At 31.3% G+C, this 23,593-nt stretch overlaps 1 protein-coding gene and 1 non-coding gene across 3 annotated transcripts; both read left to right on the top strand.

Moving 5' to 3' along the window:
• The first annotated feature begins 8,465 nt into the window (after positions 1–8,465).
• Positions 8,466–14,327, top strand: LOC131637157 (CBL-interacting serine/threonine-protein kinase 1-like). Of its 2 annotated transcripts, XM_058907744.1 has the most exons (13): positions 8,466–8,552; positions 8,762–9,015; positions 9,133–9,195; positions 11,103–11,174; positions 11,579–11,686; positions 11,764–11,844; positions 12,260–12,439; positions 12,531–12,743; positions 12,853–12,960; positions 13,045–13,161; positions 13,255–13,317; positions 13,421–13,495; positions 13,586–14,327. In XM_058907744.1, the coding sequence occupies exons 2-13, from the start codon at positions 8,824–8,826 to the stop codon at positions 13,679–13,681; spliced, it is 1,368 nt and encodes a 455-aa protein (XP_058763727.1). In that variant the 5' UTR covers positions 8,466–8,552; positions 8,762–8,823; the 3' UTR covers positions 13,682–14,327. The 2 variants fall into 2 exon arrangements, with proteins under 2 accessions (XP_058763727.1, XP_058763726.1); XM_058907743.1 differs by having other exon boundaries at positions 8,493–9,015.
• Positions 14,328–20,044: 5,717 nt separating this feature from the next.
• Positions 20,045–20,187, top strand: LOC131637158 (small nucleolar RNA snoR135). Its single transcript, XR_009294284.1, has one exon. It is a non-coding gene; the product is annotated as a small nucleolar RNA snoR135 (small nucleolar RNA).
• Positions 20,188–23,593: the final 3,406 nt, after the last annotated feature.

Here is a 23,593-nt window from a genome sequence, read left to right as displayed (position 1 = left end):
AGGAGTCAAAGCTTATAGGCTATGGTGCCTAGAGCCAAGTCACAATAAGAGTATCATCAGTCAAAATGTAGTTTTCAATGAAGTTGAAATGACTTTTAAGAAACCTGATGATGCTGGTCGAAGTGTAGAAATATATGACGAAGAGCTAGAACAGGTAGAGATTCTTGTTAAGGTGGAGCATGTTGATGCTGAATTCCATATCCCAAATGAAGTCGAAGAGGAGTAAAAGATACTGAGGAAGTTGAGGAAACTGTCGATGACTACCTATTGTCAAGAGATAGGCCGAGAAGAGTCATCAAGCCACCTTAAAGACTTGGGTATGCAAATATTATAGCTTATGCCTTAATCTCTCAAAGTGAGGTTCTAGACGAAGAACCTAGAGACTATAAGGAAGTTATGAGGACTCGAAATAAGACTGAATGGCTGAAGGCCATGAATGATGAGATTAAATCTCTTCATGATAATCACACTTGGGAATTAATCAAAAAACTTGCTGGGGAAAGGTTAGTCAGGCGTAAATGGATTTGAAAAGTTAAGGAATGAATCAAATAAGTGGCGTTGAAAAGATACAAGGCAAGGTTGGTCGCAATAGGTTTCACTCATAAATAAGGTGTCGACTTTAATAATGTGTTTTCTCCTGCTGTGAAGCATAGGTCCATTAGAATGTTGCTTGCCATGGTGGCACAGTTCGATCTTGAACTAAAACAGATGGATGTGAAGACTGTGTTCTTGTATGGTGATCTAGATGAAACGATCTTGATGAGGCAACCTGAAGGGTATGTCGAAAAGGGGAAGGAAGATTATGTGTGCAAGCTAAATATATGTTTATATGGATTGAAACAATCTCCTCGATAGTGGAATAGGAGATTCCACAAGTTCATGGCACACATAAGTTTCGTTAGAAGCCAGTTCGACCACTGTGTGTACTTCATATTTCGACCTGTAATTCATTTGTTATTTTGTTGCTTTATGTAGATGATATTCTCATAGCAAGAAACAATGTCAAAGATTTAATGAGGGTGAAGGTTGAACTCAATAAGGAGTTCGATATGAAGGATCTGGGAGTAGCATCCAGGATTCTTGAGATTGACATCATAAGAGATAGAAAGCATTCAAAGTTATGCTTATCTCAAGAGGCATACCTACGGAAGATGCTCGACAAGTTTGGTATGTCAAATTCAAAGACTGTTGTGACTCAGAAAAACCCTCAATTCAAGATGAGTATTGATCAATGTCCCAATACTAATGTCGAAAGAGCTTATATGAATAGCATTCCATATGCTAATATAGTAGGCTCTTTGATGTATGCTATGGTCTGCACGAGACCCGATATAGCATATGGAATGATTCTTGTAAGCAGGTACATGGTAAATCCTGGAAAGGCTCACTAACAAGCATTGAAGTGGACTCTAAGGTACATAAATGGGTCTCTGAATAGAGTCTTAATTTATGGTGGAGCCTTGGGTGAAGATAGTAAAGTAGTAATCAAAGGATATGTCGACTCTGATTATGCAGGTTGTATGGATTCTAGAAAATCTATTTTTGGATATGTTTTCACTATGTTTGGCACAACAATTAGTTGGAAAGCAACACTTAAAAATATTGTTGCTTTATCAACCACTGAAGTGGAATATATTACCTTAACTAAAGCTATGAAAGAAGCATTATGGCTTGAAGGCTTTGTGAAGTAGCTGAAAATTCAAGGTCAAGGTATCACTGTTAAATGTGATATTCAAAGTGCTATACACCTATCGAAGAACTCATCATATCACAAACAAACCAAGCATATCGATGTGAGGTTGCATTTCTTCAAAGGAGTAATCGAGCATGGAGAAAACCCAAACTAAGACTATACATCTCTCTCTTCATCATCAAATAATTTAGCTATAATAACTTATCAACCATCTTTTCTTTCCAATCAATCTTTACCCTCACTTGAAACTATTGATATTACACAGTTTCAAAAATCCTTTGAACCTTTCAATGTGCTGGAAGCTTCTCCAAAGCATCTATCATGTGAATTACCTTATAACCAACCTTATTTACCACCTTTCCTGGTTACACCCTGTAATACGGTGGGAGAACTAACTTTATAAAATGTGCAGATAGCAAGAGTCGCCACCGACTTTTATTTTATCCAATTAGGAAAGGCAAAAAGAACAGGAAATACCTTTTTGAAAGAGATTGAGTTCGGGGGGCAGGCTATACAAAGGGAAGGTGTAAGCACCCTTTGTATCCATGGTTATCCATGAGCTCTTAATTTCTTAGCTCACTTTTTGTTTGAATTGTTTGAAAAGAGTATAGTGTGTGTATAGTAAAATAGTTTGAAAAAGAACTTTAACTTTGTAATGATCTTCGTACGGATGTATACAAAGTGTAGTCTTTGAAAATTATTTTGAAAAGGAAGTGTGAAGAGCATTTTGAACTTGTTTGAATTGAGCATGCAATTAAGAACTACCTACCCTAAGTTTAAAGTCCTTCTTGTTCTTTAAGTCTTTAAGGGAAAGAGACTTTGCACACCATTAGTTAGTGGGAAGTCTTTTCATTGGATGTAAAGGGACATCGAAGGGTCATCGAATAGTCATAGGGGCTATCCATACCATAAAGAGGGTAGGAAGTCCTATGCATTGGATGTGAATAGTCATAAAAGGCAACAAGTAAGGATACCTTAGCATTCGAATGGACTATCATCATTTATCGAAGGCAACTCGAGGGACGAGATCATTTTATCGTAGGCAACTCGAAGGGACTATGATCTTTTTGATGATTTTAAATCGAAGGTAGCATTTTTGCTAAGGTATCCCCACATTCGAGGGACTTGACTATTTAACCGAAATGCATCATAAGAGAGATTACCTTAAAGGTGAGTGTGTGAGCAAAAGAGTGAATGATTAATTTAATCCGAAAAATTAGGGTTATTCTAGGTTGATTTTAGTCTTGCCATACAATCCTATTAATTTCTAACAGTTATATGAGCAGAAAATTAAAGGCAGAAAAAATAAAGTCCTACGCTATTACAAGGCCTCGGGGAGGGGGATTACACAACCAAAAATGGGGGATGCGGAAAAGTAAAGTGCGGAAATTAAAGTAAATCCTAATTACTATTACATCAAAAAGAATTTGCAACCTATACACCTTCTAGAATTTAAATGAATAAATAAATAATTAAATAATAACAAAAACAGGCATGCGACGATCATAGAGTATGAGATGAGAAGAGAAGATCGCGAAGAAATTAAAGTTGGAAAATAGGTGAAGATAAACCTAAGTCTAAACTGTTATTACTAAAATAATTGTAAACCTAAATTACTTAATTAATTATTGGTTAAAACCTAATTAATTAAATCTGTTAAAAAATCTAAGGGTTAAAAAACCTAATTAACTAGATTAATTATTTTGGTTAAAAAACTTAATTAATTAAATCGGTTAAAAAACCTAATGGGTTAAAAAAATCTAAAGGTTAAAACTTAGTCGAATGTTAATGGACAACACCTACCTATTATACATTTTAAGGTTAATGGTTAAAAAATAGAGATTTTACCAAGGTTATCAAGGGGAAGTGGAAAGTGATTAGGAAACACAATAGAGTGAACAAATAAGTGTAAGGAATGGGAGGTAGAATTTACATCTGCCCCTTTGGCCATGACCAAAGGAGGTACCTGCAAAAATAAGATAATAATAAGAATAAGAATAGTAATAATAATAATACAAGAAAAGAATTGGGGTTTAGAAAATTAAATTATGGCCAAAATTACGAATAACCTTGATTTGGCCAAATACCAAAAGGTTTTTGGCCAAATACGAATAACCTTGATTTGGCCAAAAACCAAAAGGTTTTGGGCCAAATAAACCACTGCAATATTACGGTTAAGAAAACAAATGGAAAAATAGAAAAGTGATTAAAATAAAATAAAAAAAATATAAAAACCTGATTATAAATCAAATAAAATAAGATCACGCACCTACAAATTTTTTGAGATTTTTTTGAAAATATGAAAATAGAAATTAAATCAAATAAAATAGAAAAAAAGAGGAATTTGCAATTTTGAGGGTCAAAATCCTCTAAAGGAGTATTGTTCTGCGATTTTTTTTCTGAACTTCTGGAAAAAATTCGGAGCAAATCGAAACAGTAGTTTCAGAATTCGGCTGATAGGCTGAAACCTGAGGAAGGAGAATTAGGAGAGGATGGCATCGTGGATCCGTTTTGCTTCTAAAAAAAATCTTCTTATTCCTTTTGATCTTTCAACCCGCAAAACAAAAAGAAATTGTTACCCCGAAAAAATTATGTGATTTGGGGTGTTTGATTTAATTTTTTAGAGTGACGGAAGGTTATTTGTAACGGCCGGAAACGATGGTGAAGGGTGTTAGATTGTGAATAAGGGTTGAAAAATTGTTAGTGACAGAGAATAAGGGTTAATTCTTACTCTCCTTTTGAGAATGAAGAAGTGTCTATTTATACACAAAAATTAGGTTAAATAAAAAAGGAAAATTATAATAAAAACTAATGAATCAAATCAAGGCAAAAAAATTAATTTGTTTTAATTCTAGCAAAAAATTAAATCAAAATAATTCAATGAGATTGGCTTGTTCCCTAAGATATGAAAAGTGCTACAAATAGAACAAATAAGATTAAAAACTTACTTTTTTTTGGATTTTTTTGAATATTTTATGATTTTTGGTGATTTTTTGACTAAAAATGCATAAAAAGTGAAAATTGATTATTTTAAAAAAATACATATTTAATTAATACGAAAATTAAACTTAAATAGTAAAAAAATGTAATTTTTGTGATTTTTGAATAAATGAAAATAAAGTTAGAACTAAAATTAGAAAGCAAGTAAAAGGGAAAATGTTAGAAGTTGGATTCGAGCCCATGACCTCTCGCTCTTATACCTTTTAACCTCAAATCCTTACCAATTATGCTATGCCTCTTATTTGAAATAAAATGACATTTTCAAATATATGAGGGCAAATTTTGGGGTACAACACACCCCTACAAATTTACTCTACTAACCACCATCTCTCTAAATCCCGAACATTTAGTTCATCAGCATAACAGACTCAAAATCATTATATTGATGAATCTGAATATGTTGTATTAGATGAAAACCAACCTGAAACTAACCAAAAAACAACCTAAATATGAACCTCAAACTACACCTCTCAATCCATCTCTAATCAGAGAATTTGCTCTTGTGACATAAGTTGGCACAAAACAGTTATTTGGAACTAGAAATAACCCAACTCACACATTTGTTTCTCCCATCCCTCCATATACCTCACTTGTAGGTAACTTAAATCAATATACCCTTCCCCATATCCTTTCTCAAATGGAATAATTCAGAGATGAATTCTATAACAAGGTCAAATGGCTTATCTTTGATAGACTTGGTACCTCAGATACTGTATCTTTAACTGTAAGGTGGGATAATTTCAAACTCTCTATCGACTCTGTCATACAGAATTTGAAAAGTTTCTCATCAAAAGTTGTTGCTTCAGCAAGTCAGAGGATGATCCAACTTGAGGCAATATTAGATTATGTAGAAAATTATCAAGTACATATGGGCATTCAGATTCAAGATATGAGATCCCAGATATCCAATCTTTCAAATCATCAAGATGCCGTGGATGCGTAGCTTAGTTTTATGGCTGCTAAGCAAGAGGAAATGGGTTCTGATCTAACAACTATTTTGGAGCTTATGAAGAAACCCTAGGATTAAGATCTAGAACTTTTTCTCTCTCTCTCTCTCTCTATCTATCTTTTTCTTGTTGATGGGAAAAGGGGGAGAAATGAAAGTATTTAAAGAGAACAGCAAAAACATTTATGGATGTGTTTATTAGAACTTGAACCCATATATTATGTATATATGCTTAATTTTATTGATTAATTTGTTAATCAAAATAAGTTTAAATAACTTGGATAGGACTTCGGGGATCTTACAAAATTCAACTTTTGGACTGTTAGATCCAGGGGGAGCTTACAAACCCTAGACTTTGATGTTGTCAAGTTTGTTAAATTGACCAACCATTGTTCTTAAATATATTTATTTGTCATCATCAAAAAGAGGGAGATTGTTGGAATAAAATCTATTCATACTCCTTGGATTTTGATGATAACAAAGTACTTAAAGAACAATAGGGTATACTAACACTTGTTCAAGTGTGCATGATCATAAGCTCTAAATTAACTTGATTCTGACCCTATTAACTAGCTTATAAAGAGAAGCAAATGTCTCAAATTATGAAGGATCAAAATTTGATGACTTAACTCTTGGAATATCAGCTTCTGATGACAACTCAGATCCTGGAGACCTGAAAGTCATAGTACTACGGCTCTAGTTTGTACTCTGTGTGCAAAGCAGTTCCATCTTGTCAAAAACCAGATTATGGAGAAAGTCAACTAGGGCTTTCTAATGCAAGACTCAAGACATTTTGACACAACTGTTTTAGTCTGCTCTAACATCCTTATGGTCACCATGTTTAAGAAAGACACCATGCATAAAGCTTTTACTCAGAAGACGAAGATCTTCACACTATCATCTTCCAACGTCTCTTTCTTGGAAATTGCTTGTCAGCAAAGACACTTGTGCAAGTCCTCTCCAACGACTCTTTTTCTACCTCTATATTAGAAGCTGAAGAATTAAGAGAAAACTACAACAAGATATTACAACAAGGACAAGAACTGATCTAATCACTAAGCTTCCGTATATATTTTTTGTATTGCACATAGTTTTGAGATTTCTTATCTTTGTATATCTTATAAATCTCAAGTAATAAAGTCTTTGTTAATGTTGTATTCTTTGTGTACCTCTGATTGTATATCAAGTGCATATTGTTGTCTATTCATCTAAACTATTGTTTGGAGGTATAGTGGAACTCTCTTTCAGGATTGATTGAGCAAGGAAGTCTCTCGTAGTGTGCTTGAGCAAAGGAAGTATCTTGCTAGGTTGCTTGAGCGTAAGTCTCTTTCTAGGTTGATTAGGCAAGGAAGTCTTGAGCTGGTTTTCTTTAGCAGGTTGTAATCAAGTTTTGATTATAGTGAAAAATCTCTTGTGGGACAAGGGGACTGGACTACTCCTAGTTGTAGAGGAACCATGATAAATTCTATGTGTGCTTTTACTTATTGCTTATGTGCTTTAACTATTTTCGTTGTTATCTCTCATTGCCTTAATTTTGAACTTATTCTGGTTCAGAAACTGTTTTCAAAAGAAGCAAAACATTTCTCCATACACAATTCAACCTTCTTTCTTGTGTATTTTTCTCACCTTTATACATAACATAACTTCTTAGTTAAATTTTAAATAAGCCTATTTTTATCCAATACCAAGCTGCAAACAGAGTCATCAAGTACCTCAAATATTTCCCAAGCAAGGGTATATTTTTTTCTTTGACATATTAAACTGCAACTTTTTAGTTTAACTTATGTTGATTTGGTTGACTTGATTAATTTCAAAAGATTGTTTTTCAAGAAATATTTCTTCCTACTCGATCTTTAATATCTTAGAAAACCAAAAAATAGCTCATTATTTCCATATCATCTTATGTGGCAAACTATAAAACCCTTGTAACTGCCACATGTGAATTACAATGACTCGTCTATTCATTTCAATACCTTCAAATCACTTGCATCGAACTGTTTATACTTTATTTCGACAATTTAAGTGTTTTTTATATATGAGTTAAAAATACTCAACCCAATATAAAAGAGAATATAAAAGAGAGAAGAGATCAAACAACCTAAACAAACATTAACTTACAACCCCAATCTAAAACAGAAAAGATGGTGACAATTTAAGTGTTATTCGCATGACTGCAAATTCAATTTCCCATAAAAAAATAAAACACTTTGAAATCTACCACATTGTGAGAGAAAAATTATCAATTAATATTAAGAGTCTCACATCGGATAATATAAGATCTGAATATGTGTTTATAACTGAGAACAATCTTCATTCTATTAACCAGTTTTATAGAGTTAAGTTAGGTCCAACCACATTTCTTAACAATTAAACTTATGAAGCCCGCTCCTCAAAGAAACAACTCGTAAATTTCTCTACAAAGTCTTTGTTCCTCCATCATTCAACATTCTAATATCAAAATTAAAAATGATAGACACCTATCCATTACCATGCCAACGTGTGATGGGCTAATACACAATAAAAAAACTTGTAATAGTTTTATCACCAATGTACATAGATCCTTAATAAAATAACCATATTTGACTATATAATATAGTTTTTGCATACCATCATAATTGAATATTCCCTTTCATTCAACATTATTCCTTCATAATAGAGGAGATACTATTGCTTTAGTTTATCTAATCTTCAAATTTTTTATTTTATTTTGTCTATTAGAAACGTTATTCTTATGGAAAAAAAAGATTTTTTTATTTAAAATTTTTTAAAAATAAATAAATATTATTATTATTTATTTATTTGGTCATAAATAAAATGGCTCTTGAAGTGTATAAATAGCCATTTAGTTCAAAGCATAAAAAAACAAATACAAACAAAACAAAACACAAAGGTGCAAGAAAGCAAATAGAAGAGGTTGAGTTTGTTTGGTTTCTTTGAATCTTTGATTCATTCACAATCCCACTAATCTATCCATTTATGTTAATTTATTATTCTTAAACGTGTTTTTAATTCCTAATTTATAGCCTAATCCTTTTCCTTGGCTCTTTTCAACCCGTTTCGCTATAGTTATTACTCTCTTAATAACTCTCACAATTATTGTAATTATTGATTTTGTTCTTCAGAGAAAAGTGTCTAGAGAGAGAAAGAGGAGAGAGAGAGAGGAGAGAGGTTGTTGAGTTTGGGAATGGTGATAATAAACCAAGAGAGGAAGAAAGAATGCAAAGGAATACGATTGGGGAAATACGAATTGGGAAAAACACTTGGTGAAGGAAATTTCGGAAAAGTTAAGTTAGCAAGAAACACTGATTCGGAACAGTTTTTTGCGGTTAAGATTCTCGAGAAAAATAAGATTGTTGATCTCAACAACACTGACCAGGTATGTTTTTTTTTAAGGTTTATGTTTTTTTTTTCCGTATCTTCTCTGTTGGAATTTCAGATTAATGTTAGTTTTAATTTTGTTAAATTTTTTTTTTGTGGCGGTTGGAATTCTCAGATTAAAAGGGAGATATCGACGTTGAAGCTTTTGAAACATCCTAACGTTGTTAGGTTATACGAGGTAATGTTTTATGATTCAGAAAATTGTTACTAATTTTTTCAGTTTTTGAATGTATTAATGAAAAAAAAGAAAAACTGGTCTTTGTTTGTGTTTCTATGTTTCTGGGTTCAGTTGTTTTAGTATTAAATTCATATATTTAAAGTTAGTCATTCATGAATTACTTTTTTCTTAAAAAAATATTTTCAAATAATAGTGAATAGAAGAAGTACTAAAATTGTTACAATTTTAACCACAAATGAATTGTATAATACTTGTTAAATTACTATAAGTACCAGAAGTCGATATTGTGAGATTAGATGTGTTCATCTGAGTTCGAACTTTGAACCTTAGAGTTATGTGTTGTGAATTTCAACTCCGATCCCACTAGTACTGACATAAAGTTTGTGCATGTGTGACAAATCCAAATCGAATTAATTGTGAACTAAAATTGCCATAAACTAGATCCACATTTGAAACAATTATTGCTTATTTTATGTCTAAAATGTATAAACACATATTGTGGATACACGTTTTTATGGGACCATTTTCCTCAAGTATATATCAAGACATGTGTTATGTCTTTGTCTTGAATCCTATAATTTGTTTACAAATAACTTAGGTTAGAACTTCACACTCAAGAGTGAGGTTACAATTTACCATCACCACTAGGAGTGGCAAACAGGAATATCCGTCCCATTTAGACCCATCCCGTAAAAGTTTGTAAGAAAACGGAGCGGGGCAGAATTTATTGAGGATGCAAACTTAAATGTTTGTTTTGTGTCTCAAAAAATGAGTGTGGGGCGGGACTGCGGACATAGTACCCTTTAAATCTAAAAATTATAAATTTTCATATATATGTCTAGTGGAAGGCGGAACAGACATATTAGATGGTGCGAATTTAAAACTCTGACTCATCTCATAAAAAGGTGCGGACAAAACAAAAATGTCGGACGGACCAAACCCTACCGCTCCTCCTCCTCCGCAATTAACTTATTCCTTCAATTTTGTTAGAACCACAAAGACTCTTTTTTTTTTCTTGATTGAAGTTTATTGTGGACCCCTAATTATGTGGCGTTTTGAAAAGGGACATGACTAGTAGTGGAAAAACTTGTGACGATGCTAAATTTTGGAACAAAGTTATCAAACCAAAACACGTTAGGAATCCATAAATTTCGAACCTTGGAATACACATTTAGATTTTATGCTTAAAATTCTTGTTTTTATTCCTTCGGTTCTTATCAAGATAGAATAATTCACATGCCTTGTAAAATAAGTTGATTTTGCAAAAATGAATTATAACACCTAATATAAAAAATTTAATGTCATATTAGTGTATGATTGATATGACATGAGATGTCATTTTCCCCTAAATTATCGTATTTGATATAATATAATAATTTTTTCTTACATTTCAGAAAGAAACAATCAAGTACCACTTCAAGTTTTCATTATTTTTTGTTTGCTCTGTCGTGTGGGTTCCACTCATGAATATCATGTGGTAGCTATGTTACATTCTTTGATATAATATAATTTTAATACATATTTATAAATAGCTTCCACCTATAGTTTGCCAACATTATGGCATAATAATAAATTATTTTGTGGTTCTCCATTAACTAGTCTATCATTAAGTTACTATTTTAATCCTTGAAGGGTCCACAAATATTCTAATATGCAATTGGCCAAATATATCATTTATTTATGTATAGTAAATTTTTGGTCTTATCCTTTACATTACATATGTAGCTTAGGATAGAAATATCAATTATGTATAACTAGTCCCTTTGTAATATAAGTTACATTTTTTTAATGGAAAAATGGAAAAGAAGTAATCAATGCAAATGCAAATGCAACTTACCTTTTAAGCTTTGTTATTCTAATTATGATTAATTATTATAATAATTATTATTATGATGATGATTATGCAGGTCTTGGCTAGCAAAACCAAAATTTATATGGTGCTTGAGTATGTGAATGGAGGAGAATTATTTGACAAAATTGTAAGCAACATTTGCACCTTAATTAATTTTTACTATCCATTTAGTAACATTGAAGCGTGTCCGACACTTACATGATACTTACGCGACGTACGTAGTTGCATTCAATTTGTACTATTTTTTTCAAATTATTATCGGTGTTGATGTTTTAGTATCTAATACTCGTGTCTGACACTTACATGACACCGGCGCATAGCGCACGCAGTTACATTCAATTATTATTATTTTTTAAATTATTATCAGTATTAATGTGTTAGTATCCGATACTCGTGTCTGACACTTACATGTCACTGGCGCACGTAGTTACATTCAATTTTTACTATTTTTTCAAATTATTGTTGGTGTTGATGTATTAGTATCTGATACCTTGGGTATGAAATGAATGAGTTACCTAATTGTCTTCACAGGCATCAAAAGGTAAACTAACAGAAGCTCATGGTAGGAAGATGTTCCAACAATTGATTGATGGTGTGAGCTGCTGCCACAACAAAGGTGTCTTCCACAGAGATCTTAAGGTTCTTTCAAAATCCTTGAAACTATACATATAATCCACTTCATGCAGTTTAATCACAAAATTTGTGTCTTATTGCAGTTAGAAAATGTACTTGTGGATGCCAAAGGGAACATAAAGATAACCGATTTTAACCTCAGTGCTCTTCCGCAACATTGTGGGGTAAGCACTTGCTTGACTGTTTGGATTAACTTATTTGAGTTTATCTACCGGTTTAAGCACTTATAAGACTATTAGGAATAGCTTATGAAAACAGCTTTTTAACTTATTTCTATAAGCTCACCATCAATGTTATCAAATATATACGGCGTCGTTATGGCAGATATACAAGGTGGATTTTGGATTCACTGCCGTAATCTGGTATAACGGCGCCGCAAAGTGCCTGGTATGGCGGGATTTTGGCTCTCCGCCATGGACAACATTGCTCACCATGATAACTTATGAAAATAGTTTATAATATGAAAATATGTTGACCTTATTTTATGTTTTGTAAGAGAAATAGCTTATAAAAAAGTACTTATATGATATAAGCACTTAATTGAAATGTTAGTTCTAATAAAATATGTTAAAATTTCAGGCAGATGGGTTGCTACATACAACTTGTGGAAGTCCAAATTATGTTGCCCCTGAGATTCTTGCCAATAGAGGCTACGACGGTGCGAAATCGGATATTTGGTCATGTGGTGTTATCTTATATGTAATTCTAACAGGATACCTTCCTTTCGACGACAGAAATCTCGCAGTTCTCTATCAAAAGGTGAATTTCGTTCGTCTTTCTACGCTGTATAGTTTGTAATTGTTTTTATGCTAAATATTAATCGATACGCTTTTTATCTCGCCGATTATAGATTTTCAAAGGAGATGTTCAAATTCCGTTATGGTTGTCACCTGGCGCTCAAAACATCATAAAGCGAATTCTTGATCCGAATCCCGAAACAAGAATAACAATGTCTATGATTAAAGAAGATGAATGGTTTAAACAGGGTTATAATCCTGCAAACAGAGACGACGAGGAAGATGATGTGTACATTGGCGACGAAGCCTTTTCCATCCAAGAAGTGGTATATTTTCTTGCACTCTAAGCTATCTGTCATTAATGTTGTTAAATGGCGATCCTTTAGCACTGTTACATAACATAATCTGAAAAAAAACTGCTTATGATTGTTTCAGTGCACTGAAGCAGACCTGGCTAGTCCAAAATCGCCGAAGCTAATCAATGCGTTTCAGTTGATAGGGATGTCTTCGTGTTTAGACCTCTCTGGCTTTTTCGAGAAAGAGGTGAGTATCAGAAAATTGAACTTTACTAGTTTTAACGCAAAGTTAAATCAATTGAACGAACGATGTGTTTTTGACGAGTTTCAGGATGTCTCGGAGAGAAAGATACGATTTACATCGAACCATTCTCCGAAAGATTTGACGGAAAAGATTGAGGACATTGTAATAAAGATGGGTTTTAGCGTTCAGAAAAAAAACGGAAAAGTAAGTAACTTAGTATTATTATTTATATTCGTTAAACATAATTGAAAAAACTGTGGTTTGGCTAAACATTGTTGCAAAAACTTGAAATTTCAGTTGAAAGTGATACACGAGAATAAAGCGCATAAAAGTCTAGGAAGCCTCTCGGTTGCAGCAGAGGTAAATAAAATGCATGTCGAGACTTGGTTACGATTTCTATGTTTACGAGTTTTGGTATAGTTTGCTGACATTATGAAACTATCTGGATTTTGATTTTGAACAGGTTTTGGAAATAGGTCCATCATTGTATGTAGTAGAACTAAGGAAATCTTATGGAGATGCAACTGTATATAGACAAGTATGTATATCGACTTTCTTTCTTTTGTCGCTACTTTTCTGTGAAAATCTAAGGCTGATATGTAGTTTTTTTCTATGATTTATGCTGTAGTTATGCAAGAAGTTGTCAAATGACTTGGGTATAGCCAAGACGGCACAGCTTGTGAGCTCGGAAATGATAAGCGTGTGTATGAAGAAAATAAGTTAGAAGTCAGATAATGTAAATTTTTCTCTTTTTGTTATCTGGTGGATTAGTTATGTTAGATGTCATGGATTCGAATCCAGAGCTTTGCCGCTCGTTGTGATTCTATTTAGCTGGATGGATTATGAATTAGTCTGTGCAGTTGCATGCATATGATTTTCATCAATTGTAAGTATACCATTTGAAGAAAATAAGTAGTATGTATGTTTCCTAGTGCTTAGTCAACAACTATTTTACGCAGATTCATCAATGGCCTCCAAGCTTTGTAAGGAGTTAGACCATGTACAAAACCGATGGCAAAAGTATTTGCACTACATGGCTATGGCCAGCTAGCAACGTCAAGTCTCTCTCGTTTTTGTGCTCACATGAAAGGATGCACATGTGGTGAGTACGTAAAAGAGAGAGCTTTGATGTATGTTAGTCGGCCATAAACCATGTATTGTGAGTATTTTTGACGTTAGTTTTAAGGTCTAGGCATATTCCTTCAAAAACGGCCATTCATTGTTCTATTTGCGAGAAATAATTGTTAGCTAAAAAATACGAATGGAGAATTATAAAGGGATCCATGGAGTGCACTATGTGTAAAGATGAAATATTGAATTAAGTGTATTTATAATTATTGCTTAAACAAATGGATTCATATTCATATGTATATATTGAATACTATACATATATGTTAGATAGCCACTTTTGAATTTGCAATCTCTTTAATAGTTACAATGAGTTTTCATATTGAGAACTTAAATGTCACAACTACATTAAAGAAAAACAATCTACCCAATTAAGCATACAACTAAAAAAAAACAAGTAGAATAAACACAAAATAAACTCTATACAAGGATGTACTCCCTTTGATTAACAAAAATACCAGTATTTGACCATGAACTCTCCAAACACAAGAAAATTCTTAGCTTACCAAGGTCTTTAAAGTAGAATGGTTAATCTAAAAAGCTTTTGACAAATTGAATTTTTTTGTGAAGAACTACTGGCCAATACAATATCAACTGAAATTGCTCAATTGGTAAAAGTGTATTTCATATGTATTTTAAATGTTCTGTAATATTTACTATTTGTAATTTGATTTTTGATTTTATCGAATTAGTTGTAATTTGATTGTTTATTGTAGAATTATATAGTGAGTCAACCCTCCCACTTAATTAGATTTGAATCCATTGTAATTTGTTTTTAGTTTGAACAAGTTGTTCAAAGACATATATGCGTGCATTGAGTCACAAGCTAGAAATCCTAAACTCTAAACCCTGAATCTTTCATTGCAATTTATTTTTAGTTTGAGTAAGATGGTAAAAATCAATCAATATATGTGTGCCTTGAATCACAATATAAGCATTATTGTCATCCCTAAGTCAGATCATACTGTTATGATTTGAATTAGAGAAAAGAATGACTTGAATCAAGGTGATAAAATTTAGAAATGTCTTGTTTGAATCAAATCATGATTTGGTAAATGTGATTCAAATCAAGTAATCACATGATTTGAATCATATGTGTTTTTTAAAATTTTGTCTGATCATGATTCAAGTCCTACATTATTGCAATTCACGTCAAAGTCTTATGTGATTCGAATCAGACACTTCCTTGATTTGAATTTCAAAGCCAGTGCCAAAATTCTAATTTCAAATTGAATTTTGGATCAAATCAACCATATGCTTGTGGATACCCAGAAAAAATAAGATAAAAAACTACAAAATAGATGTGAGCACGTACATGTGTAATAACTCAGTAAAATAAGCGGGTATAAGTGTGGCTACAATACCTTAGTACCCACTCTGCCTCATACCCGCACAATATACATATTTCTATATTTTAGTTTATATTAATATATACAAATATATGTCTATCAATATTTTAAAAAAAATACATCACTATTAGACTATCACGCATTTTTCTATAAGTGTTCATTTATTTCATACCTCATTAATAAAAATCTTTGAAAATATTTATAATGGTGTTAAAACTTAAAATTATATGATGTTTTATTATTGATTGATTTTTCTTTTAGAAATGCGGGTAATAGGCACAGATTTGGGTGCTTAGGTATCTATATGACACAAGTATGAGTATGAACATTGGTGCCTACACGGCTATGGACTTTGGTATGAGAATTTTTCAAACCGTGGATGTGTGTATATTTGATATAAAAAACTTCATAGTGTGTTGATTGAGTTAGATTGTTTAGGCGTTATGTGAGTTTCTACAAGATAATCAATCATCTTCAACCTGGAACCAGGAAATCCCATTGTTGTGGTACTCAACTCTAAAGATTGAGTGTGAGTAGTAGGTACAAGGTACATTATGGAATCTAATTTTTTTGTGAATATTTTTTGTGTGTATCATATTAAAGATTTGATAATGTGATTATGGTACTTGGAGACTGAATTCCAACCAGAAAATATTATTTTGTGTTCCACTAAAGACTTCGGTAGCATCAAAAGAAGGGTAGTTGCAGAAAGAAGTTAGAAAATTTCAAGATCCTTGAGTAGAACAAAGGCTCAGAAAAGGAGCAAGTAGAGTTGACTAAAGACTGCTGCATAATAGAAGCTTGAAGCAGAACTTTGGGTCTAGCAAGGAATTTGGGTCAAGATCAAGTAAAGATTTTGTGAATTCAACAGTTTGAGTATTCTGCTACAACAGAAAAGAAATCCAAATTTAGATTATCGTTGGCTTAATTTTTTATTGGCTTGAAGTATTCAGTGTTGTGTTAATTATCCGTTGTACCAAAACTCTGTATATTAATTTGCAAAATAAATGGAAAACCAAATGAACTTTTAGTGGTTCACCATTGAATACTGAACTAAACAAAAAGCAAGTACGAACACGATGAACCAATATAAACATGGTGTACAATCTCTCTATCCCTATTTTTACATTTCTATATATATTTGCATGACTTAGGTTTTATTGTATTTCTATCATCACATGTTAATAGAATTTATCTGCTTATAGTGATTTATTGTATAATTGTAGGTTCCTAATAGATTTAGTAATTTGGATATTCTTTTTGGTGATTATGATTTATGACTATATAAACTATTGATAGTAGATTGAGCATTCGATTAATCAAATTCAAGTTGAACCTTGTGTGAAAATTGAATCATGATAATTGTTGAATGTTTTGTTTAAACAACTTCATATATCTCAGTTTTTGTGATTTTGATGATCATAGTTAAATGTGATATCCAATCATATAATTAATAAAAAATTTGATATCTTTCGCTTCTCTATGTAATTTGCGCATTTATTTGTAAAACTTTGATTTTTGAAGAAAATGTTTTTGAGAATGGTTTTTAAGGGAATGACCTATTCAACTCCCCTCCTTTCTGGACCATTTGATTCTCATACTCTCCTCCAACAATTGGCCTCACAGCTAGTCTTTTGATCAGATCTTTCGACTTCAAAATTTGAGGATATGAACTATAACGATCCAAATGGTGTGTTCAACAGAACTCCCATATTCAAAAAGCAAAATCAATATGATTGAAAAGATACCATCTTTACTTGATAAGAATTAGTTAAATGATTTTGAGATATATGAAGCAATTTAATATCATTATTTTAAGAGGTTTATAATCATCAAGTTAGAAATTTAAATTGACTTTATCAAATTAGGATTGTGTTCACAAAGTGTTAAGATCTATGTGCAAGTAAATAGAAACCTAGCTACATAACTTAAAGACTTTAGATATTTCAATTTTGTTTGGAAAAACAAATTTATCATGAAGTTTGAAGCATATGAAGCTAATTAGGAAAAGGAGAAAATGTTAATGAAGAGACAATAAGCATCTTCTTGAAGACCTCTACTTTTAAAGTTTGTAAAGGAAAATGAAGATAGTTCCAATGAAGATAGTTCCAATGAAGATCCTTTAAAAGAAAAAGAAATTAGTGTGTTCATTAATCGGTCAAGAAGTATATAAGAAGATATAAAGTAATATGATTTGAGTGGGCTAAATCATTATCAATATTGAACCATCATCCAAGTTTGTTGAATTATAAATTCAAGCAAAGAAGTATCTAATCATTACAAGGACTATATATAATCAAATATATTCATAACGCATGCCTTTCTCACTTCATTGATATCAGGTTAAGGAGTGTCTGGGATTCAATGAAGACAAGTGTATCTTAGTGGAACATCCTCAAGACTAGCAAAAGAAGATGTATACAATCAAAATTTGGATCATTTTGTGATTTTCCTATAAAGGAATTGTATCGTTTATGAGGAAGTTGATCTCGTCAAAGCGTCGAAGTTGTTAAATAGGCCAATGTTGAAGAAAATAAAGTATTATCATGTCGATAAGGGTGAATATTTCTATCAGGATGACTTTTGTAGGATCAACGAGGATAGCTTCATCGTCTACGAGGAAGCACCCGAAGGTTACGCTCCTTGAAAGGCTACTTCTCAATCTGCTCCTGCCTCATCCAAGAGTCTTACTCTTGCTATCAAGGCCAACATCGACAGTTGTTTCAATAATATCTTGGATGATGCAAAGGATAAGGAAAAACGCCGAGAGAAATCTTCTCAAGGGCTAGAGAAAAATTTCATATTTCTCATGAAGAGAAGATGGCCGCTGAAGTTCAAGTGACAAGATAAATTGACTTCTCTACTGACCTCTCTGAAGGAAGATATGAACGTTAATGGTTCGATTTTATCCTTCAAGAACTCAAATTTTCTTTAAGATGATCGATTTCCACCTGACCTCCCATGATTTATCATGCATAGATTTGCATCTTATTCTATTCTAGTATAGTTTTTAAATTTTTAAGTTTAAATATCTATTCGTTAAACTTCTCGTATTTTACGAACTTATTGTCGTTTATGCATGTTTTTGGTTGATAATGCATGCTGGTGTGTTTTGTTAATTTAGCTTATTCATGTGTTTAAATTTCTCTCTTATTCGATATTCGTATTTTTTGTTGTAATTAATGTCCGAAATTAAATTGTGTACCTGATGTGATATGTGCATTTTGGTTGTGTTGCTTGTAAATAGAGTAATTTTATTTTGCAGTGATATATATATATATATATATATATATATATATATATATATATATATATATATATATATATATATATATATATATATATATATATATATATATATATATATATATATATATATATATATATATATATATATATATATATATATATATATATAAATTTTATGCACTGAACATGTATCAATTGTCTCAAGAGTTCATGTATCAATTGTGTGATGATAAATAATCAAAATCAATAATTGGAACCAAATTAAATTATTCAATTCAAATAATATCTCAAATTTGCCAAACATCTAAACAGGAGAGACTGAAGTTGCCCATTTAGTAAAAGTGCATTTCATCTATATTTTGATATTTTGTAATTTTTTATATTTGTAGTTTGTTTTTTGATTTTGTCGATTTAGTTTTAATTTGATACGTTGTTGTAGAATTGTACCTTGAATATACCCCCTCACTTAATTCAATTTGAATCTATTGAAACTTTCTTTTAGTAAAAAAGCTTAAAACAAAGAATTTTTAAAGTTTAATTCAAATGAAGCATATGGTTGATTTAAATCAATAATTCGATTAGAAATCAGGATTTTGGCACAACCTTTGTGATTCGAATCATGGAAGTGTCTGGTTCGAATCCCAAAACACCTTGATGTGGATCACAATAGTGTATGATCTATTATATATATTAAAATAGACTTCCAACATATTTGACACATAAAATTATTTTTGTCACATCAAACCATTTTTGCCACATCAATCATAATTCTACGTGGCATCTTCTAAATTTATTTTCACTTTTCAAAATCACACGGAGTCTCTACTTAAGGTCACGAGTTCGAATCCCGAAAAATGAAGAAAAAAATATTAATTTAATAACTACTTGCATATTTTATTAAAACTTATAAAGCAATATGTATATTTTTCTTGTAATATTTTTTTTAATTATAAAATTAAAAATATAAAAATATATTAATATAATAATTACTTACATATTCTCATAAAAACTTATAAAACAATATTTCTATTTTTCTTGCAATTATTTTTTAATTAATAAAATTAAAATAAAAGAAATTTTACATATCTTTTTCATATAATATATCTAAAATAATTCTAGCTTTTTTTTAAAACAAAATGTTATACGACTCTTTCGTCATACAATTTCCAACACAGAACACTCTTATGACAATCCAATTGTTAGTTTTAACATTTGATATTAAAATCACTTTGCAAAAATTAAAATACAATTTAAGATCCACAAGTTATTTTTATACAATTTTTATCCTATATCTTCTTCTGTATTCTTTTTTTTGTTTGTTTTATTTTACTGTAAATGTGAGATCTTAGTTGTTTTGATACTAAGCAGTGATAGCGTGTATCAGTGTTATTTTATGCTTATTACATTCTTCCGAAAGTATTCTCATGAAAATTAAGTTGATAGAATGGACAGTTGTGTTTTATTTATTATGTTGAAAATCACAACAATCAGTTTCCCTATGTTTATCAATTTATTTAAGTTTTTAAAATAATTTTAGATGGGAAAAAATATTATATATTACATATATAATTTTCTTATATATCAATAACATATTCAATATTCAACTCATTACAACATTTTATACTTATTATAAGAAGTATTTTGAAAGATATAGATTTAAAACTTATTTTAAACTAAAAATTCTGACAGAAGAATCACTCTTACTAAATATGCTTAGTTAACTGAATATATTTTCTAAAATTCACCACTTCTAAAAAAAAAAAAATCATGTATTGAGATTTTATTTGAGGTCACAAGTTCAAATCCTAACAAATAGAAATATATATTTTTTCGAATATCATTTTTTTAACATTATAATAATAAAATTTAAAATTTAATAGTGATATATCATTTATACAAAACAAATTTACTTTTTTGAGAGACGATTTAATTCTACATCAATAAAGTTATATCTAGAAAATTATTTTAATTATTTCATAAAATATGAAAAATAGATTAAATAACTTCGCGCAACGCGCGAGTCATATTCTAGTTTGAATAATGACCATACAAATTTTTATAAAACAACTATGATTTGAATCGTGTGATTGCTTGATTTAAATCACATGTACCAAATCATAATCCAAATCAAACAAGCAATTTCCTGTGTATCATCTTCAGTCAAGTCATTCATTCCTCTAATTCAAATCATAACATCTAGTGGATTCAACAGTTTGAGTATTCTGCTACAACATAAGGGAAATCTTGATTTAGAGTTGTGTTTGCTTAAGCATTAATTGGCTTGAAGTATCCAATATTGTCTAGATTATCCTTTGTACCAAAAAATCTATATTAATTTTCAAAACAGTGGAAGACCAAATGAATTTTTTAGTGCTTCGTCATTGAATACTGGACTAAGCGTAAGGCAATAACGAATACGATGAACATGTATAAACCTTGTGTACAATTTGTTTACCCCTAACTTTTTTACATTTATGTATAGATTTGCATGACTTAGATTTTATTGTCATTCTAAAATCACATGTTGATAGACTTTATCTGCTCATTGTGATTTATTGTATAAACATAGGCATATGATAGATCTAGTTTTTTGGATATTCTTTCTAGGGCTGTTCATTGGTTAGGGAAAATTAGGACCAAACTGGATGCCAAACCAAATCATTGTGTTTAGGTCGGAAATTTTTTAGCTCGAGCAAAAATTGAATCAAACCAATGAAACCCGATGTTAATTGGTTCGGGCAATGGATTTCCAAAATTTTGCCTGCGAGCCCGTCTACCTGAACCAACCATAATTGATTCGTATAAGTTATATCATCATCACAAAAACTAGTATAAGAAATTAAACTTCAATAAGAAAAAAAAATAAAACACCATTTGTGTCATTCACCAATATAGAGAAACAAAAAAAAATTGAGGATTTTATATTACTATGGAAAATTAGTTGATCTAAATTCACCAATATTTTAAAAAATATTTTTGTATATTTTTTTCTAATGTGTCCATTCAATCTAGCCTAAACCAATCAATTTTTTCTCTGTTTGAATCGATTTGGGCTTTAACACAAAAATGTACAAATCCAATCCATATATTTTTTAAGTGATGGTTCGAAAAAAGGTTTTTAAGTTTCATAATTTTTCAATTGGTTTAAAACAAGCCAATTAGCAATGGTATTCAGAGCTATTTGCTACCTTAGTTTCTTTGGGGTATGTCTAATCTTTATCTGACCACTCCCCCTCAAGTTGGATCATATATGTCATATAAGTCGAGCTTGTTACAAATGTAATCCACTCGAGAATCCTTAAGAGACTTTGTAAACATATCAGCTAATTGGTTTTCCAGGTTTTAGGAAATCTGTGGTGATTTCTCCTAATAGTACCTTTTCCCTTACATATTGATAGTGTATTTCTCTGTGCTTGGTTCGTTCATGTAAAACCAAATTATATACAATGTAGAGTGTTGCTTGATTATTGCATATGAATTTTGTGTTATGAAGATCTCCCATCCTAAGTTTTGAGAGTAAATTTTTCAGCCATGCAAGCTTCTTTGAGGCTGCTGCCATAGCACGATATTCAGCTTCAGCACTAGATAATGCTGAAGGTTGAGAAAAACACTAGAAAGAGGAATTTGAATTGGGTTTTCAAAAACTTTTTCTTTTAGAGAAACTATTCACCAAAACAAATGATATAGATAAGATGAGAAAGAAGAAAGATACTTTCATTTTATACAAGTTCACCTTAGAAAATGTTAATCTTGTCCACCCGCCAAGGTGATTTTGCCTTAGAAAAGGAGCAAACAAAAATTGGGGTCATACATACGTCCTTGTAGTAGTGGAGAAAGTAATGTACTATTATACCATTTTTCTTCTAGCGCAAGTTTCTGATCTTTTCTTCTTAGAGATATTCTTCTGATCTGAAGTAGTGAGAGCATATAAGAGATCAAGTAACATGAAATTTTCCAAAGCAGTAGAGTCTTTGGAGTGAAAACTTTGTCTTCAGAGTTTGAACGCAACATGTTATCTGAACGACACTTCTTGATTTCTAAGCTGGAAGCAAAAGCTTATCTGAGCTTTGAAATCTTGACTTCTGATTTGAAAGAGTATCTTATCTTAGAAACACTTGAAAAATCCTTTTCTAACGAACATTCCACATTCTTCAGAACTGCTGATGTTACTTCAGAAATGGATGAATAGTTTTTCTGAGGTGTGTCAGGGCTTATTCTAATAATATTTTAGATAGTCATCTATAATCAATCAAAATAAGTTATCTGCACACTCAAGAAACTATTAGAGTACAAAATTGTTGTGCATAAAATATATGTATTATTATCATCAAACTAAAGATTGAGTGCAGAACTAAATCTTGCTCTAACAACTGCAACAATATTTTGTTTCTTACTTCTCCATGAGATCATCTTACCTCCAATCAAAACACAATATTCAAATGTGGATCTCATATCCGATTGTGATCCGGCCCAATTTGCATCATAGTAATAAATAATTTTAGCATCACCCTTATCTTCATATAATAGTTATTTTCCTGGTGCATTATTTATATATCTAAGAATTTGAATGACTGCATCCAAATAATGACTATAACAAGGAGCGTTCTGAAACTAGATCACAATGCTCATTGTAAATGTAATATTCGGTCTAGTGACTATAAGATAGTTGACTCTCCCCACAAGCTGTCAATATCTTCCCGGGTCTTTCAATGGCTCCCCCGGACCCGAAAGAAGCTTGACATTGGTATCCATAGAAGTATCAATAGGACGAAAATCAAGCATATCCGTTTCATTGAGAATGTTCAAGGTATACTTGCACTGGTTGATTGCAATGCCAGATGAGGACTGGGAAACTTCAATACCTAAGAAGTATTTGAGTGGACCTAAATCTTTTGTCTGAAAGTTTTTGA

The sequence above is a fragment of the Vicia villosa genome, unplaced genomic scaffold, assembly GCF_029867415.1.
Source record: "Vicia villosa cultivar HV-30 ecotype Madison, WI unplaced genomic scaffold, Vvil1.0 ctg.001932F_1_1, whole genome shotgun sequence".
In the NCBI taxonomy this organism is placed as follows: Eukaryota; Viridiplantae; Streptophyta; class Magnoliopsida; order Fabales; family Fabaceae; genus Vicia; species Vicia villosa.
Note: the sequence above shows the minus strand (reverse complement) of the source record. Positions and strands in the feature narration are given on the sequence as shown.

What these genes read in the sequence shown, in the direction of transcription:
- LOC131637157 (XM_058907744.1), top strand. Translation starts at nt 8,824, where the DNA reads ATGGTGATAATAAACCAAGAGAGGAAGAAAGAATGCAAAGGAATACGA. An exon ending in ACGTTGTTAGGTTATACGAG is followed by an intron (nt 9,196 to 11,102) that starts GTAATGTTTTAT and finishes ATGATTATGCAG; the next exon opens with GTCTTGGCTAGCAAAACCAA. An exon ending in CTCTTCCGCAACATTGTGGG is followed by an intron (nt 11,845 to 12,259) that starts GTAAGCACTTGC and finishes TTAAAATTTCAG; the next exon opens with GCAGATGGGTTGCTACATAC.